Source organism: Phascolarctos cinereus, unplaced genomic scaffold (genome assembly GCF_003287225.1).
Source record: "Phascolarctos cinereus isolate Bilbo 61053 unplaced genomic scaffold, phaCin_HiC Scaffold_726;HRSCAF=1367, whole genome shotgun sequence".
Taxonomy (NCBI): Eukaryota; Metazoa; Chordata; class Mammalia; order Diprotodontia; family Phascolarctidae; genus Phascolarctos; species Phascolarctos cinereus.
The window spans coordinates 197918312-197936586 of record NW_027556098.1 but is presented as its reverse complement, the minus strand read 5'-3'; the positions used below and the strand labels follow the sequence as shown (position 1 = coordinate 197936586).

At 33.5% G+C, this 18275-nt stretch overlaps 1 protein-coding gene and 1 long non-coding RNA gene across 6 annotated transcripts in view; both read right to left on the bottom strand.

Annotated features, from left to right (window-relative positions):
- Positions 1 to 4624: 4624 nt before the first annotated feature.
- TFPI (tissue factor pathway inhibitor) overlaps positions 4625 to 18275 on the bottom strand; it is a 124616-nt gene continuing 110965 nt past the window's right edge. For 4 of the 5 annotated variants that reach the window (XM_020977547.2, XM_020977546.2, XM_020977544.2 and 1 more), the window contains 2 exons: positions 8584 to 8763; positions 4625 to 7880 (listed from right to left, as the gene is read on the bottom strand). In XM_020977547.2, coding sequence (XP_020833206.1) covers positions 7777 to 7880; positions 8584 to 8763 — 284 coding nt within the window. In that variant the 3' untranslated portion in view covers positions 4625 to 7776. Of the gene's footprint in view, positions 7881 to 8583; positions 8764 to 17815; positions 18222 to 18275 lie in introns of those variants that run through there. The other variant, XM_020977548.2, reaches the window with a different exon arrangement.
- Positions 9090 to 14770, bottom strand: LOC110201718 (uncharacterized). The gene is made up of 3 exons (XR_002322558.2): positions 12626 to 14770; positions 12495 to 12519; positions 9090 to 9919 (listed from the first exon to the last, which is right to left on the bottom strand). It is a non-coding gene; the product is annotated as an uncharacterized LOC110201718 (long non-coding RNA).

Below are 18275 nucleotides of genomic sequence, written 5' to 3'. Positions count from 1 at the left end.
GTATATCCTCTTTTTTGTGCCTATTTTAGTTTGATTTTTTTTGACTTTCTAATTTTAAAAAATCTATTCAGTCAATAACCCTCTTTTTGAATTTTGTTACTGTAAGTCTGTAGGGATATATACACACATATACATATATATGTCTGTATATGTATATATATACACACATACATATACAGACATATATATACATGCATATGCACACATATATGCAGTCCTTGAGGACTGTTTTAGCTGAATCCCAGAAATTTTGGTTTATAGCTTCATCAAGATTTTCCTTTCACATAGTTATCATTTTTTATGACTTATTCTGTGACTTATTCATTACTTAGGATTTTTTAAAATTAATTCTCCATTTGGGTCCATGTCTTTTGTTCATGGACCCTGAGTTGATGACTACTTTCATTGTGTTAAGGACTATAAGTTATGCGTTTTCTATTTCTTCCTTTCTATAACTGTGCAATATCTATGTGCCATAGTATGTGGTCAATTCTTATAAAAGTTCCTTTTGGCCCTGAAAGATACATATATCTTTGACAAATCCATTTAGAAGATGTCATAAATTTTTAGCTTTAGTTGCTCCAGTAATTTGTTCAATTTTTTCCATTTGCTTATCTTTCTCCTAGATTTTTCTGAAGCTTAAGGAGGGATAACTCATTTGTTTTTGATGAAACCTGACAAACTATTTTTAGAGAGGAGTACTAAATTTCAGATAGTCTTAAACTTTCCTGAGTATAGAATGCCTTGATTTAAGTGATAATCAGAAACATATGGATTAATTTCTGTCCGATGAATAAGATTGTAAACTGTAAGAATTAAATGGTTGGAAGAAAAATACGTTTGGAATTTGAATTAGTCACAAATGTTTAAGGCATTTAAAAACTCTGTAGCAGATATGAGTATCTAGGTATAAAGGCTATAGTAGATTTGTTATGCTCATTAAAACTTCTAAGATTTGGAGCGGGGAAATTTGGTAGTGACATAAGGAATATATCATATGTATAATCATCAGTCATTTAAAGATGACAGTCTGCACTTTTTTGGGGGGAGGAGGGGGGCTAGGCAATGGAGTTAAGTGACTTTCCCAGGGTCACATAGCTAGTAAGTGTCAAATGTCTGAGGCTTGGTTTGAACTCAGGTCCTTTTAACTCCAAGGCCGAAGCTCTATCCACTGCACCACCTAGCTGGCCCAGCAGTCTGTTTTTTGACATAGGTAAATCACAAAAGTAATCAGTAGATATCAGGAAATGTTTGACAATTTATTTTCTTTTCTTCTCTTCCTACATTTTTGGCAATTTATCAAAGGTTTTTGAAACCTGACTTTCCCTTGATGACTTTGTCTCCCCAGAAATTCTCTTTATAAAATACACTCCACTTGTCCCATTTTGTCTCACAAAAAGGGTAGTAGGAGGGAGCAACAAAATCTTAGCTCCCTATTGCTATTTCCTTACTATTCCACTGCCATGATAATTTATCAGTTTCCTTTTTGAAGTCCATGGATGCCATGGACTTATACCATTTCCATCTTAGTTTCCATCATCAATTGAACCACCTTCTTTCTTGACTCTATTACAATCTTCCTCTGCATTCAAATTTCATCCTGTCATCATTTATTACTCCACTATTCACACTGATGACTCTAGTCAGGCTGATGGTGATACACTGTTCAATTTACTGTTCATGAATTCATACTCTTACAGATCTTACAGATCTTCCACTCCTTTACTGCTATTAAGCATGCTCTTATAACTTCCAATCTGTTGAACTCTTGTTATTATTGAAATCCGTCAATACCTTCCTGTTTCACATGCTCATATTGTCTAAATTCCCTCCCTTTCCTTACTTTCCTGAGATTCTGCATAAACACCTGAATATTTCCATTCTCTAAGTTCCTGAGTTCTGAGCAGTGCTGAAAAATCATAAAATTATCCAAACTTTAGTATAATTTACACTATCTAACTCCAGTTGGATCTTCCTTTGGAGGTAGATGGACAATAATTTTGTTTGTATTTTTTCTGCTTCCTCTTACCTTCCTTATAATGTCTATTGAGAGACAATTTTTTAAACTTTTATAAGTTCCTGAAACAATCTATGACCCTCAAACTCAGAAGGAGACCCCACTTTCCCTTTTTACCAAAATATTCTAGAACACCTAAATTAAAAGTTTAACATTGCTCTTCTTAATTAATTTTTCTTCTTGCCCAAGTAAGCATTCTTTTCTTTGCCAAGTCTAATTCCACTGTATGTTCTCTTGATTCCATTCTTTACCTCTGTTCTAAGATTTTGCTGTGTCAATTTCCCTTTCTCTTCCTTTGCTCTTGTATTTTTCATCCCATTTCTCATGACAGACTCCTTTACCTCTGGCTACAATAATGATAGTCACATCCCTTTTTCTCAAAGCCCTCTTTTTTCTTAATTTATTTGATAATACTCTAATGTTCCAGTGTATCTATTATTTCATTGAATTATTTATCCTCAAATGATGCATCATGCTTCATCAGTCTTGTTTAACTTTGTCTAAAATCTCCCATAAATTCACCATAGTGGTGTATACCTACAATGCTGGGTTAATTTTTCAAATTCACATTATTTTACATGGAAACCAAGAGGGCATGTGGACTGCCTTGGATAATCCTTATTTTTACTACAATAGAAGGCAAAAAGGATTGGGTCAAGACTCAAGATTAAATTATATGAAGGTATATTATAGAAAGTAGGAATGTTTAACTTGGAGAAAAGATAACTGGGGTGTGGAGGAGGGGGCATGATAGTTGTTTTAATTTGTTTGAAGAACTATCCTTTCAAACAGTGATTAGACTCATCCTACTTGGCTCCTAATGGCAGAAGTGGGAACAATGAATTAAACTTACTAAGATGCACATTTGAGCTTTGTAAAACAGAAAACTTCCTCATAATTAAAGTTAACAAAAAAAGTGAAATGGACTAGTATAGGTAATGGATTCTATTTTACTAAAGATATTCAAGCAAGGCTAGACTAGAATGTATCCAATATGTTTTATAGGTTACTTACATCTAGGTTTGCATGGGTCTAGGTAATTTTTCAGGCATCTTTCAAATCTGAGATTGTTATTCTACATTGTGTTCAGTTTGGGTTGTCACATTTTAAGAAAAGAATTGACAAATCACAGTGTATCCAGTGGGGGGGAAAACTAGGATAGTGAGGGGACTAGAAAAGTGAAGGGATCATTTTTTAAGAAGTGGGATGTTGGCTTGGAAAAGACTTGAAGGGATATTTTCCAATAAGCCAATGGCAGGTATATATTAGAGACTAATCATTTTCTGCATAGTGATTGGTTGCCTCTTTAGAGCTAAACTCAGATTAATGAGTGAAAGTTGAAGAAGGGCAGATATGGATTTGATATAAGGATGAATGTTTTAACAATTATAGATGCAAAACAACTGATTGGACTGCTTTGGGAGATAGAGGGTTCCCTTCCACTAATGTTTTTCAAGTGAATGCTAGCTATCTACTTGCTAGAGACACAGTTTAAGAGATTCTTAGTCTGATCATAACTGAATGAGATGATCTCTGAAGTATCTTCCAACACTGAAATTATATGCTACTAATAAATGACATATCTTATTTCATTCTGACTTTAATGTACCTAAAACAAAATCCCTACTCTTCTAGCAACAATATTCATTGCTTTGGATATTGGCATTGTGACTTCTTTTTAAATATTGTGTGGCCTCATAGCTCTCTCTCCCACTCTGAGTTTGGGATGCCACCCCCCAGTAGGGGAATCATGATTTTTGTTGATTTTCCCATTATAAGAAGAATTTCTGAGACATTACTTCTTTGATATCCTATAGGTAAAAGATATGTTTTCTGCTTTAGGGAAAAATAGTCTTTTACCTCTATATCAATATCCTATATCTCAAGTTATTTGAATTTATTAATATTTATACTGTGAAATTTTGCATAGAATCTTTCCAATTTCATGAAAAATATGACAGTGAAATTCTTGATTTAATGGGAATACATAGTGAATGATGCTGCTGATTTTTCCAACTTCCACACTGGGAGAATTAGTCTGAAGGAAATACTTGTTCAACTATCCACTACTCCAATCATGCCTAAACAAAGCAGAATTTGGATCTATAGTTTAGAGTCATTATGCTATTCATTGCATTATTTTTTGAGGTTCCTACGTATGATACATTCCAAATTCCTGTGCACTTAGGATAACTGATTCTCTAGAATAAGTATTGGGAATTACAGAAATTAAATTAATAATACTCTAAAACCCCAGTTACGTTCATTGCATCAGACCCATGTAAATGTCCCTTTATTTATTTGAAGTGAGTAACTTTCAATGTTACAGCATAATTAACTGTACCTCAATGGGGGAAGGGTATCATTATCCTTTATAATGAAACTACATAAAATTGAACTTGAAATATTAGAAAGTATTTTACTTGAGTATAAGTACCTACAAAAAGAAATTTTAAAAAGTTTCCTTTGGAGGAAAGAAAAAACTCTGAGTGAATAAGGGATTTTTTTTTTAAATTTCAGGATTTGTATCTCTCAGCTGCAAAACTTTAAGATCTATTGATTTATTTTTACTATGGACTAAACAGAAAAGATTCACAGGGAAAAATGTTTACAGATTAATATATTTTATTTCTTATGTGTAAATAAAAGACTCACATTTTATTTAATGAAAGAGGTGAATGCAGAACCTGCAAATCAATATCTAGTTTAAATGCTATAACCTTTAGTAATTCACAGTTAAATTTATTTAGATAATATAAAATGAAACAATAAAACTAGACAATTTCAGAAAAATACTAGAATGAAAACACAGTGGTGGAAATCTGAGCATAGTGAATCATTGCAGTGTACATATATTTGTATATATGACATACATGCACAAAGATCTTGAGTAGACTTCAGTCCAACAACCTCATTAAGAAACTGAGGCTCAGAGGTAAATTGACTAGCCAAGGTCTCAAAGTCAGTGTTAGAGGCAGAATTTAAACCTAGGTTCTTTGATTCCAGAAATAGAATTCTGGACCATACGACTTCCTCACCTCAGATAGTTGAAGACAAATTAATTGTTGAAATTATGAAGGACGGTTAATGAAGGATAATATGTATTTTCCATTTCTACTTTCTGTTTTGTAGGCTAGTCATTTGTTTTATGTAAAATGTTTTTTCACTGTAGTCACTAATGTTCATTAGTAAGTGGCAATGTCTTCAAATTCTGCAATCAAGTTTGAACTTCAAATGTTCCTAATTGTTTTAAAGAAACCTTGGCCAACTTAATCATTTTATTTGCTGATTTTTTTTAATGAAAGAATTTTGTCTTAGGAACACAAATTAATTATCTTTTGTAACTAACATGTTAACAAAACTTTGATAAACTAAAAAAATCTATATGGAAATGACTTCTAGAACTATATGATGCAAAGAAGTATCAATTCCAATTCCACCTTCTCTCTCTCTCTCTCTCTCTCTCTTCTCTCTCTCTCTCTCTCTCTCTCTCTCTCTCTCTCTGTCTCTCTCTCTTACATGTGCATATTTATGAAATATGAACTATATGGGTACATTATTGTAAGATGTGAGCATTATGGATGATTGGCGCTATATGAATGAGGTCAATAAATTTATGCAAGAAGGCTCAGATGATGAGCATGAGCTGGGTCTAAAAGGATACCAATGATTCTAGTTAATGCAAAGGAAAGGAGAGAACATTCTGGATTACAGAAATTATGTGACCAAAGGTAGAGAAAGGTTTGAGCATTCAAACCTTATTTTAGAGTTGTGTAGAGCAGGTTTATTTGTTTATTTTTTAATTGGAGTTGCTGGTTCATGTAGAGAGGACTAAGAAAAAATGTTACAAAATGTGGTTTGAGCTAAACTACGAGGACTTAGGATGCTGGGCCTTTGGGCCTTTGTCCTCTGAGATGTGCAATCCATTGAAAAATTTGGGGCAGAGGAATTACATATTGAAAGTGATATTTTAGAAATATTACTGTGGTAGTGGTGTGTATAGTGTATTAGAGATAGTCTAATCAAAGGAGACCAATTCTGAGACTATCAGAGGACAAATGAATGGGCATGAATAAATTGTCAATGAGATTGGAAAGGAAAAGACAGATACAAAGACATTACAAGTGATGAAGAGGCAAGAATAAATGATCAATTCAAAATCAGGGAAGAAAAAGCAATAGTTGATTATTGTGTTAAGCCTAAGTGACTGTAAGAACGATTGTACCAAAAACAGCAAGGAGGAAATTAAAATGTGGACTCATTTTGGAGGAAAATGAGATTGATTGCAAAAATGTTCAGTTATGGTAATAATACAACTCAAAATATCTGACTCAAAAATTTCAGTGAAGAATAGGGAAAAAATAAGTCCTAGAGATGTTGATTTGGAAGTCATTTATATAGAGGTAGAGTTGTGAGAGTAAAAGAAGAAATAAGGAAATTGTTAAATTTGTTATTCACTGTTGGTAGTTTTTAGCTGCAACATATACATTAATATACCTAACGTAAATAAAATTAAATATTTTTGCATGACCTATGGGACTCAATGAATTAATGTTAACAGGGGCATGAAATGTTGATGGTGTAAATAACATTTAGTTATATACAACCAAAATATTTTAATATAACATTTTCTTAATTTTTGTAATCCCATCCTCTTTCAGCAAATATTTGATTTTACCTATGACTATGTTGACATGGAGAATGGAATCTACCACTTTGACTGACTCATTGATTCATGCGAGTTTGAATATTAAATAAAATGTTCAGATTAGTTCTGTGCCTTGATACAACTTCAATAAAAATAATTTTGGATCTTGATTCTTTTTTTAAAAAAAAAAGTTTAACTAAAATTGAAAAAAAAACACAGGGATCTTGATTCTTTTTTAAAAAATTGAACTAAAATTGAAAAATATATTTGGTAAAATCTATCACTACTGCCTCTGTTCAAATGTATAAGACAGCTGGCTAATCTCTTGGGGCAAAGAATAAACGGCAATTGTTTGATAGCAAAATTTAGATATCAAAAAATCTTAATTCTTGTTGCTTGATATCAGAAACCTTAACTCAATAAAAGGCTAAAATGGAGAGTAGGAAATGATGCATTGGGGCAGCTAGGTGGCACAGTGGATAGGGCATGGGTCCTATATTCTGGATGACCTGAGTTCAAATCTGGCCTCAGACACATAACACTTACTAGCTGTGTGACCATGGGCAAGTCACTTAACCCCATTGCCTAACCACAAAAAAAAAAAAATGATGCCTAATAGCTTAAAACTGTTCCATAAGTACATTGTCAGTAAAATAAAACATAGATCACTTTGAATTTTACATATTGAGATACACAGTAATATGGTAATGATTTGTGAATGAGTAATATATATGTATATATATGCATACATATATATATATATATATATATATATATATATATATATATGCAAGAAGAGTACAGTATGAAAAGTGAAATGACAAGGTGATGAAACTTGGTTAATTATCACCTGAATGACTTATCTAATCAAATAGGGAAGAGGACACATGCCATATTGATAAAAAATAAGGTTATACTATTCCTAGATAAACAATATACATTTCATAAAGTCATTTACTGAGATAACGATTAAAAAATAAATTTCTAGACTCTAATCAAGGAATTAATCCTTTAGGTAATTTGTTTGTCTAAATTGCCATCCATTCTACATTTTGCAAGCAAAATCTCATGTGGTGGATTGCCTTGAATTTCAGGTTATTTTGTAAGGAAGCTATATATTTTCAAAAATGATTTCTTCATATATTATCCTCATTGGCTGTTTCTTTCTTTTTCTCTTGGTTTTGATTAATCCACCTTTAGCTCGTCTACTGAAACCTATATGAAGGACAAAAATAAACAATATTGGTTATATAAGGCTTATCAACTTTAAGTTAAAGTATTAACTACATGTCAATGGATGAGTTATTTATTTATTATTAATGGCTAAATATTAAAATAAATAATTATATATTATTATTATTGGAGATGTATAACTGGTGTTCACCGTGGTATGACTACCACTTGCTGCATCTACATATGGATGAAAATGACTTTAAAGTCATTGTTCTGAATTAAATAAACATAACATGCTATAGAGAGGAGGAAAAGGTCTACTGACTTTTATACTTTCTTCTTCAGAGAGAAATGAATGTATATTTTGAGAAAATTTAAGAAAGGAAAAATTAGCCTTTGGTATATTTGTTTGAACTTAAATTTTTAAAAGCCAGAAACTATTAGAAAACCATTTGAAACAACTGATTATCATTTGTAAGCTCCATGTTTTTCCACACATACTTATGTGATATATATGGGACAATTATTCCAATTAGTCATGGCAGATATTTCCTTAGCTAGGAATATAATGGAAAGTAGTTTAAAAAAAAAAAAGAATAAAGCTTTTACATTTGTATTTAGTTTCTGTCTACTTACATAATAACATAAAGACATTTAGTTCTTTGTCAGTTTTCTCATTTAAAATCTACTTATATGTATAATTCTTTGGACATTTGCAATTTGTTTTAGAGAGGGATTTTCATACCTTTCTTGCAAGTCCTGAGACATGATTTTTTAGAAGTGAAATTATTTTCATTCCCACCACATCCACTGTAGTTAAAAGAATGACATTTTCCAATAGCAGAATTAAAATAAAATCTTTTCTCATTGGCCCTGCAAAGTCCTCTGTCTGCAGGCGTCAGACACCAAGAAGGGCCATAGAATTCTAAGAATACAAAAAAAAATGGTTAGAATGATATACATAACGTAATCATGCTCATATCTTCCCATTACAATAAATTTATTTAAACATCACATGTTTCTTGTAGACTTTCTTATAGAGTGTCTGTGAAAAACCTAAAAAGAATTATTTACAATTGAGAGATGAACTGCATTTTAGCACATTAAAATCCATTAGACATCCATATAAAGGCTTCAGACTCAAAGTGTTCTTTAAAACAAGGCTTTTCATTTTAAGAATATACAATAGAAATCAAAATTATAAAATGTAGTACTGTGATTATACTTCTTAGACAAAAAAACTGTCTAATATTAACACAAGCCACCACTAAAATTATTTATTAAAGATTATACAACAAAATGTGAGAAGTTAGTGAAAAATCACTATCCCTGTTCTTTCTCATTCACAAAAGCATTGGTTGATATAGAAAACTGAAGTATTTTCCTAATGTTCAAAAGAGGAAGACAGAGAATAATGACTAAAGTCTGTATTCATGGTATGCCACAAACATTTTAATCTGTTTAAGAAAATTCTGAATGGTGCATGAGGATTGCAAAAATAAGCAATGAGTAATATTCAATGAGGTTTTCCTTTTCAGTCTTCAAAACAGGACATACTGAAAAGATTATTGGCCTTGCTGGTAGTGTTTTCACATGAAGCAGGAAGGAACTGAAGTCTCAAGTCTGGATAAGGTTAGATGTTTGGCAGAAGAGAAGGCAATGCCAAAGCTGCTGCCATCAGAACTCCTGGGTCTGTGAAGGAACATGGACCTTCTTCAGAATCAGAAGAGAAAATGCGCCAAAGGGTAAAACAGGGATACCCTTACTCCATGAGTAGGGGAATGGGTCTCAGTTTAACAAGAGCAGTTAAATCTCTTGAAAAAGTCTTTCCCTGAAAGGGAACGTGTGCTTTCTCTGAAGAGAGCAAAAACATCCATGAAGGAAACAAGTTGCACAGACAGGATGGAAGGTGGGGATTTTCAGAGGTCTCCCCATGGGTGAGCTACAGCATAGCAAATGCAAATGAAGAGGGTTTGTCAAGCTGTCAGTAATGATGGGACATAGAACTTGAGGATCCAATAATCAAAGAGGTTCAGAAAGCAAGAGGCTGCCTGATGGGGAGAAAACCTCAAGGGATTAGGCTGTAAGAGAAAAGAAAAAAAATGAGACAATTCTGAAATGGAATTGCAAAGGTTTCCCAATCTTCCCTTTACAGCAATCTACCGTGTTTATAATAATCATGATAGGAGCAATTTTGATATAGCTTTAAGATACACAAAACATTTATTTGCAAAACACAATACACATTTAGTGCCCACAAATCTCAGTGCAGTTCAAGTTATTCCCTCACCAACACTTTGGGATCCCTCAAAACAACTCTGTGAGGTATGTGCTACTATCTATCCCCATTTCACAGGTGAGAAAAACAAGGTTCAGAAATTTTAGTGGAGTTGACCAGTCACACAGCTCATAAATATCAAACACAGTATATGAATACGTGTTCTTAATTCCAACTACAGCACTTTACTATTATGCTGAACCTCATCCAACTAATCTTTTTGTACTGTTTTTACTCTAAAATATATTGATAAGAAATGCTAGATGTTCTGATATGAAAACTAATTTATTATGTACTCCTATGCTCTTCTGGGAAATTTTATTTTATTTTTTTACTTTTTTTCTTTTTAGTCAATTGGGGTTAAGTGACTTGCCCAGGGTCACACAGCTAGTAAGTGTCAAGTGTTTGGTCCGAGGCCCAGACTCAGGTCCTCCTGACTTCAGGGCCGGTGCTCTATCTACTGCACCACCTAACTGCCCCTTCTGGGAAATTTTAAATAAAAATGAGGAAAATAATTCTGTTGGCAGAAATATGGGGAAATCATTACCAAATTACTATTACATTAGACCAAAGTCATTCAATGTAAATATAGAAGGAATCTCAAGTTATATTTGAAATCTATAGAATCTGAGATTAAAATGCACTCCTGAGTTTAACTAAAAAACAATTTGAGTTTGTAAAGTTCCACTTACACCTCTTCATATTCAGAAACAGTAAGATAGTGGATTGCAAGAAAAGTTATGAGATTTTTTGGCAGCATAAATTTCTAATTAAAATAAACATACTTATACATGTACCCCATAAGTTCTTTACCACCTCTTATTTATAAGATCAATATATGCTCAAGGATCCATAATTGCTTTGGTATACATATTCCTTCCGCTAATGTGGGTCACAATCTATCCCTACCTTAATGAGTTCTGTGATAAGTTTCTGTGGGATAAAAAATAATCACCGCTATGAACTTGGCTGGGTTTGATCTTAAAGCAAGAGAGACATGGTATATCACTGGGCCTAGGGCTAGTCAGAGCTTGTGCTCCCTTAATATAGTCTTTGAAAACCCATCCCCCAACTCTTCTAATATAAGATAGTCTTCTGCCTTAAGTCCTATGCTGTTTCCTCATTTTGCGATAGAGGTGACTCCATCATTTTAAATATGACAAACCTAGTGCCTGGGCAGACTAGTTAACTTGCCCAAGGTCACAGAGGTAGGATTTAAATCCACATTTGAAAAAATCAGTGTTCTTTCCTAAGGAAAGGTAGAACCAAATTGCCTTCAATTGGAAGGACAATAACCTGTCTAGGTTCTCTACAGATTTGTTTTGCAAATAATCCAATAGGCTTATTAGGATCAAAGCCCTCTTATCATTGGTCAATTTGAACTCTAGATGTCTGCCTTTTATGAGACTAGGACCGTGATGTCTATGCCCTACTATTGTCAAATCCTTTGTTTGAAAATATCAGTGGAAACAGATATTGAAAACAAATTGTTATTTCATCTTACTTATACAGTCCTAATACCAAGGCAGCTGGTGAATTTAATGGGGAAATTGAGCTAGTAGTGGTTTTCTCTTGCTCTATCTACTTCTATTCCTTGCAGTTCTGAGCAAGGGTAAGACAGGATATCAATGTGGCCAGAGGCAGAGGTAGCCAATATCCATTTCGGCTTATCAGTGTTGGTTAGAGAAGCAAGTCATATCACCTACAGACATAGTGAACGTCTACCACGTTGGAAATTCCCCAAAGTAGCAGGGATCAATAGAATTCTCCTTTTGCCATCTGATGGAGACTGTCATTTGGTATCACTAATATAGTCATAATGAGAATATAACTAAAGTGTTTGTGGCAGACACTTTAAGATTTGCAAAGTGCTTTGTACACACTACATCATTTGTTCCTCATAACAACCCTATGAGGTAGGTGCTATTATTAACCTCTTGCTATAGATGAGAAAACTGAGGCAAACAAAGGTGAAGTGGCATAGCTAGTAAGTTAGGAATAGACCTCAGGTCTTTTTGACTCCAAGTCCAAGACTAAGCCACCTAACTTCTTGTCCAAATCTATAATATGATAAACTTTATACCCTAAGAGCTATCATCTAATTACTACCAACATCAACCCTCAAATAAGTCTCACACACTTACATATTATGACCATATTAGTAGAATCCCATTAAGAGGTTCTTTTAGATAATTTAAAGATTAAATAATCCTATGAGCTTTATAGAGCAGTGTCAGTGGCTTCCTAACAATAAACTCCTTAGACATAAAATGCTGGGGTTTTTTTTTGTTTGGTTTGTCTGTTTGTGAGGAACTATGTTTTTTTCTTGCTAAATGTTTGGGACATTGGCTTGGTTCTAGAGGAACATGTGAACTTACCTCTTTAACATCAACACCATAGTATCTACAAAAAAAGAAAACAGAAAAGTCTTTAAATCCCACATAAGTGTGAATTTGGTTTCTATTTTAACATTTAGTGGAATCTAAACATACAATAAAAAGACACTAACCTGGTGTTGCTTTGTTCGCCAAGGAAATACACAAAGCCAAATGGCCTGTCATCTTTAGGGTGACATCATGATTGTTAACTTGTCTCTGAAGAAGCTTTGTTGATAAAGTTCAACAAATTCAATCAACATTTCTAGGTCTGACAAATAGAGCATAGTGCTAGGAACCAAGGAAAATACAGACAAGTACAAGATGGTTCCTGGTTTCTAGCAGCTCATAATATAGCAAAGGTTGAAAATTCTAGATGTGGAACCATTTTACCAACAGTAACTTCTATGATCTAACAAAAATAAACAATTGGAACACAATATTCAAAACTCAGTTCAATTATGTAGAAGGATTTTTATGTCCTTAATGCCCACTCTATAATTTTGTAATAGTAGTTGACAATAGAAGTAGTAGTAACAATAATAGTTGCAATAGAAATAATAGTAGTGGTGGTGGTGATGGTAGCAGAAGTAGTAGTAGTATAGAAGAAGAAGAAGAAGAAGAAGAAGAAGAAGAAGAAGAAGAAGAAGAAGAAGAAGAAGAAGAAGAAGAAGAAGAAGAAAAAGAAGAAGAAGAAGAGAAGAAGGAGAAGGAAGAGGAGGAGGAGGAGGAGGAGGAGGAGGAGGAAAAAATAAAACGAAATGAAACCTTAAGGCAGAAATTTTTAAAATCATAGTAAATGTTTTCTTCCTCACATGATAGAAAAATAGCTTTTTTTCTGCTGTCCATGAATAGAATAGAACACCTACTAAATGTTCCATACCCAAAGGTGAAAATTAACATTTTTTCTGTACTCCTTTAAAGTGATAAAAAAAAAATCAATTCAGAGGACAGCATCCTTTCGGAGAGTTGGTGATGTTCTTTCAGCTGGAAATAATTCCCCTGCTTCATGCTCAGCAGGACGGCTTTGTTGAGTGTTGGTGAGAAAGCTTTCCAATCTGCTTTGATGCCAGGACTCCAGCCTCACCTATAGAGGCACAGCTAAGGTTCCAAATTTCTGTATCTACTTCAGTGGATGGCAATGAAGCACACAGTAATGTTACCTTTTAGTACAGAATTGAAAAAAAAAAACCTCTCTTTTCTTGGGGGGGGGTCTTGTTAGTTTAGAAAAAACACTGAAGTCTACTTTTATAGTGGATCTTAGGAAGCTTTACAAATGATGGTAATAAGGGTTATGACCACCAAGTGCTAATATTTGCAGTAGGGAAGAACACTTAGCAAATAATGTCCCTAGTCTTTTAGTTTATTTATTTACAAATTTCTAAAAACTGATTATCTTTTGAGTTTTGGAGGTTGTTTTTTTGGGGAGGCTAGGCCTATGATTTTTTCAGTTTACAGCATTTCCAATGCATAATTTACTCTAACAACACAATTGGCAACTTCTCTGAAACATATAGAGATGGCTTAGACACTAAGAGACTAAGTGAATTGTTCAGGGTCACTTAGCTAGTAGTGTCAATGTCAGATCTTTCTGATTTCCCTTGCCCAGCATTCCTTTCCATCCATTTCATCACTTTACTTCTCAATTAGGGTCCTTAGGAAATGAAATTGGACTTACATTTCATATTAGGTAGTTCACCCAAAGAAAAATAATACTATTTGAGTAAAAGCATGATTAAATTGAGGTCTTACAACTGTCATGTTTGATACAAATGCAAACAGAAGGAAAATTCATGACTTTTGACATTATTCTTCCTTGCTAAGAACATTAGTTGATTTTTGTATGCACATACACATAGATACATTTCCCTCCAAATACACTTAAGAACTAGTTAGCATATTCAGAAGTATTTCTGTCAGAATAAACTATATATTACCAGAAAAGGACATTTGCCAATTATGCCTATTGTCAATAAGTGGACACTTGAATTGATCAGTCAATGACAAAACATTTGTTAAGTGCCTATTTTATGCCAGGCATTGTGGTAGGCATTGAAGATACAAGTACAAGTAATGAAATAATTCCTATCATAAAAGAGTTTGCATTCTAATGGAGAAGACAACAAATACATATATACTTGTATACGTGTAGCTATATGTGTGTATGTATATGTATGTATATATAAAGTGTTCATATATTATTTATATAATATACTATATATAATCATTTTATTATGTATTATTTGTATGTATATTTTTATATTATTTCTATATATAGTATATTTAACTGTTTTGTATGTATCTGTGTGTATAAACATACATATGTATAATATATACATACATGTATATATAAATAGATTATATTATATATATACATGTATATGTGTATATACATATACACATGTGTACAGATTAATATATACATATGCACACATATGTAGATATAAATTATATATGTTATTTGCAGTCTTCATCAACAGAATTTATTTGTGTGTGTGTGTATGGGTATATGCACACACAAATACAAAGTCGTTAAACACATGATAATTTGAGAGGGAAGTCACTAGCAGTTACGGGGAAGGACCAGGGAAGGTCTTTGCTCGAGCTGCATCTTAAAAGAAGAAAGGATGCTATGAAGTGGAATAAGAAAGGAATGTACTCTAAGCAAGTGGGATGACCAGTACAAAGGAAGTGGGGTATCTTTTATGAGGAAAAGACACACAGCCAGTTTGGTTAGTTTACAGAGGGTGGGAGATGAAGTGATATTGATAGAATCTAGAAAGATAGGTTGAATAAAGTTCAGGAAGGGCTTTAAAAGCTAGACAAAGGAGTTCATATTTTATTCTAGAGGCAAAAAAAGATGATTGAAGTTGATTGACCAGGAGAGCCAAATGGTTAGATCTCCACTTAAGGAAGATTAATTTGACAGCAGCGTGAAGCAGTGTTGATGGAATACTTAAAGACTTGGGACAAGGAGATCAGTTTAAATAATACTTTGCAATAATACAGGCAAAAGGTAATGAGATCCTGAATAATACCTAGCATTTTTATTGTATTTTGAGTTTCACAAACCCCTATGATAACATGAAATCTTGAGAGTAGGAAATGACTTACTTTTCTACTTGTATCTCCAGCTCTTAGCACTATGCTTTGAACAAAGCCAGTGCTTAAAAATACTTTAATCTTTATCTCATTTATTCATTTCATTTGATTTTCACAATCATTCTGAGAAGTAGATGATTATTCTTATCATTACCATTTTAAAGATGAAGAAACTAAGGCTGAGTGGTTAAATAACTTGTCTAAGGTCACACAGTCAGTAAGTATCTAATGACAGGATTCAAATTCAGGTCTTTCTTCCTGATTCCAAATCCAGTCTTCTATCAACCGTGGCACCTAGCAGCCTACATTTAGATATTAGCTGTGATATTAGAGAGAAGGGGTTAGATGTGAGAAATGCTGTATAGGTAGAAATTGCAAACTTTGTGACTTGGTTGAATACATAGGGTGAGGTACAATGAGGAGTGGAGGACTATGCTGAAGTTATGAACCAGGGAGGCTGGAATGATGTTGGTGTCTTCAACAGAAATAGGGAAAGTTAGAAGATGTAAAGGCTTTGGGGAAAGACAAAGGCTTTTGGACATGTTGAGTTTGAGATATCTCCAGGAAATCCAGTTTGAAATGTCCAACACAGCTGGTAATTAAAGACTTAAGCTCAGGAGACAAATTTGACTGGATACATAGAATTATGAGTCGTTGGCATGGAGATGATAATTAAATCCATGAGAGCTGATGAATTTTCCCAAAGTACAGAGGAAAAAGAGAAGAAGGCCTAATTTGGGGCAAATCCACAGTGAAAGGGGCATATAATACAGATGTGTGATAAATGAATGTTTCTCTCTTGTATTTAATAACTAATTATTGTATTAGGACCAAGGTTTTCCCCCTTTTCCACTTCTTTATCCAGAATTCAACCAGTGTGGTTTCTTTCTTTTAGAGATTTACCCAGGCCAAGATCTAATCAGGTAGTAAAAGAAGTCTTAAGTTTGGGCTAATGGGTGTATTGCTGCTCATTGTATTTGCTTAGACAGGTCTGAGGAAATGTGAATCCTCCTTTTTGTCAGACAGGTGATATGGAGATTGATGTCTCTTTGACCAAGATTTGGTAACACAGGTCATGTACCCCATTTTTTTAATCATCACAGATAATAAGCCAGCAAAGGAGACTGAGGAGTGATCAGAGAGATATGAGAAGAACCAAGAAGTGTCATAAAAACTCAGAGAAGAGAGAGTATCCAGGAAGAAAAGGTAAATCACCAGTGTCAAATGCGGTGGATAGATTAAGAAGGACGAGAGTTGAGAAAAGACCATTAGATCTGGCAATTAAGAAATCATTGGGAACTTTGGAGAGAGCAGTTTCACTTAAGTGGTAAGGTATGAGCCAATACTGCAAAGGGTTGAGGAGGGAAGGAACATTAATATGTAATAAAAACATTAATGTTATCTTATACATGGATTTTGAATGAACACCTATGGATATATACACAGAAACAGCATATATGTTCATTGAAGTGTATGCTATAACAATTTCTGAATTAGGTCACTTCCCAATTAATTTATTTCCAAATTACTTGTATGAGACATTCTCCTTAATTCCTTAATAGCAACAACAAAAATATCATTATCAAAACACCATACATAGATATAAAGAAAAAAATAGATATACAGTTTATATAGAAAGGCAGTTTGACGTATAAAGAGAGCAATGGACTCAAAGTCAGGAAGGACTGTGTTCAAACTTCAGGTTCTTGTTTTGTGGCCCTGGGCAAGTTACTTAACCTTTCTCAGCTCAGTTAGTTCTTCATCTGCAAAATGGGTATAATAATCACTGCTCTCTTACAGGATTGTTGTGAGGATCAAATGAGAAAATACTCATAATGTTAAGTGCTATGTTACGTAAATGTTAGTTATTTTTATTGTAATAATTATTATAAAATACTCTCAGCCTTACAAAGTACTTTGCTTACAACAGCCCTTTATGGCAGATGATGCAGGTTTTATTACCCTCATTGTCAAGATGGATAAACCAAAATTTAAAAGTGTAAAGCCACATATATTTAGTTACATGGCTAATAAGTATCAGAGCCAAAACCAGATTGCATGTCCTTTACTCCGAATACTTCTCCTACCACAGATATGTTGCAGCAATTCAAATAATCTTTATAAATATCCAGTCCCAGCACTATCTAGTTTCATAGAATCACTGTTAATTCAGGGTATATGCTTGGCTAATATGGGACACAAATGAATGAAATATATTCATATGTTAGCAAATATTGAAACTTTATTAATGAGACAATACTAGAAATACATTAACTTTGCTCTATTAAGGACAAAGAAAATACTGAAAACATGGACTTTTGTGTGTCCATAAACTACCACCCAATTGTTCTGTTGAGTAGAAATGTCTGCAATTGAATTGGGTTCCTCATGAGGTAGTTACTTTCCTTTCAATGAAGATGCTCAAGAAGAGGCAGCAAGAGGACATTCCAGAGAAGGTCTTGTATTGGATAGAATAGGGGGATTTCTATCCATTTAGGTCCCTTCAAACTCTAGGATTTTATATGATTCCTAAGAAGAATAATTGTATGCAACTGCAGAAGGCCATCAGAAAGACTTGGTAAAAGTGATCAGCGTTCTTCCAACCATCATTTGATGTCTTTATTTTAACTGTGAATCACAAAATCAATCAAGATTTGCTGAATGCCTATTCAGTAAATGCAG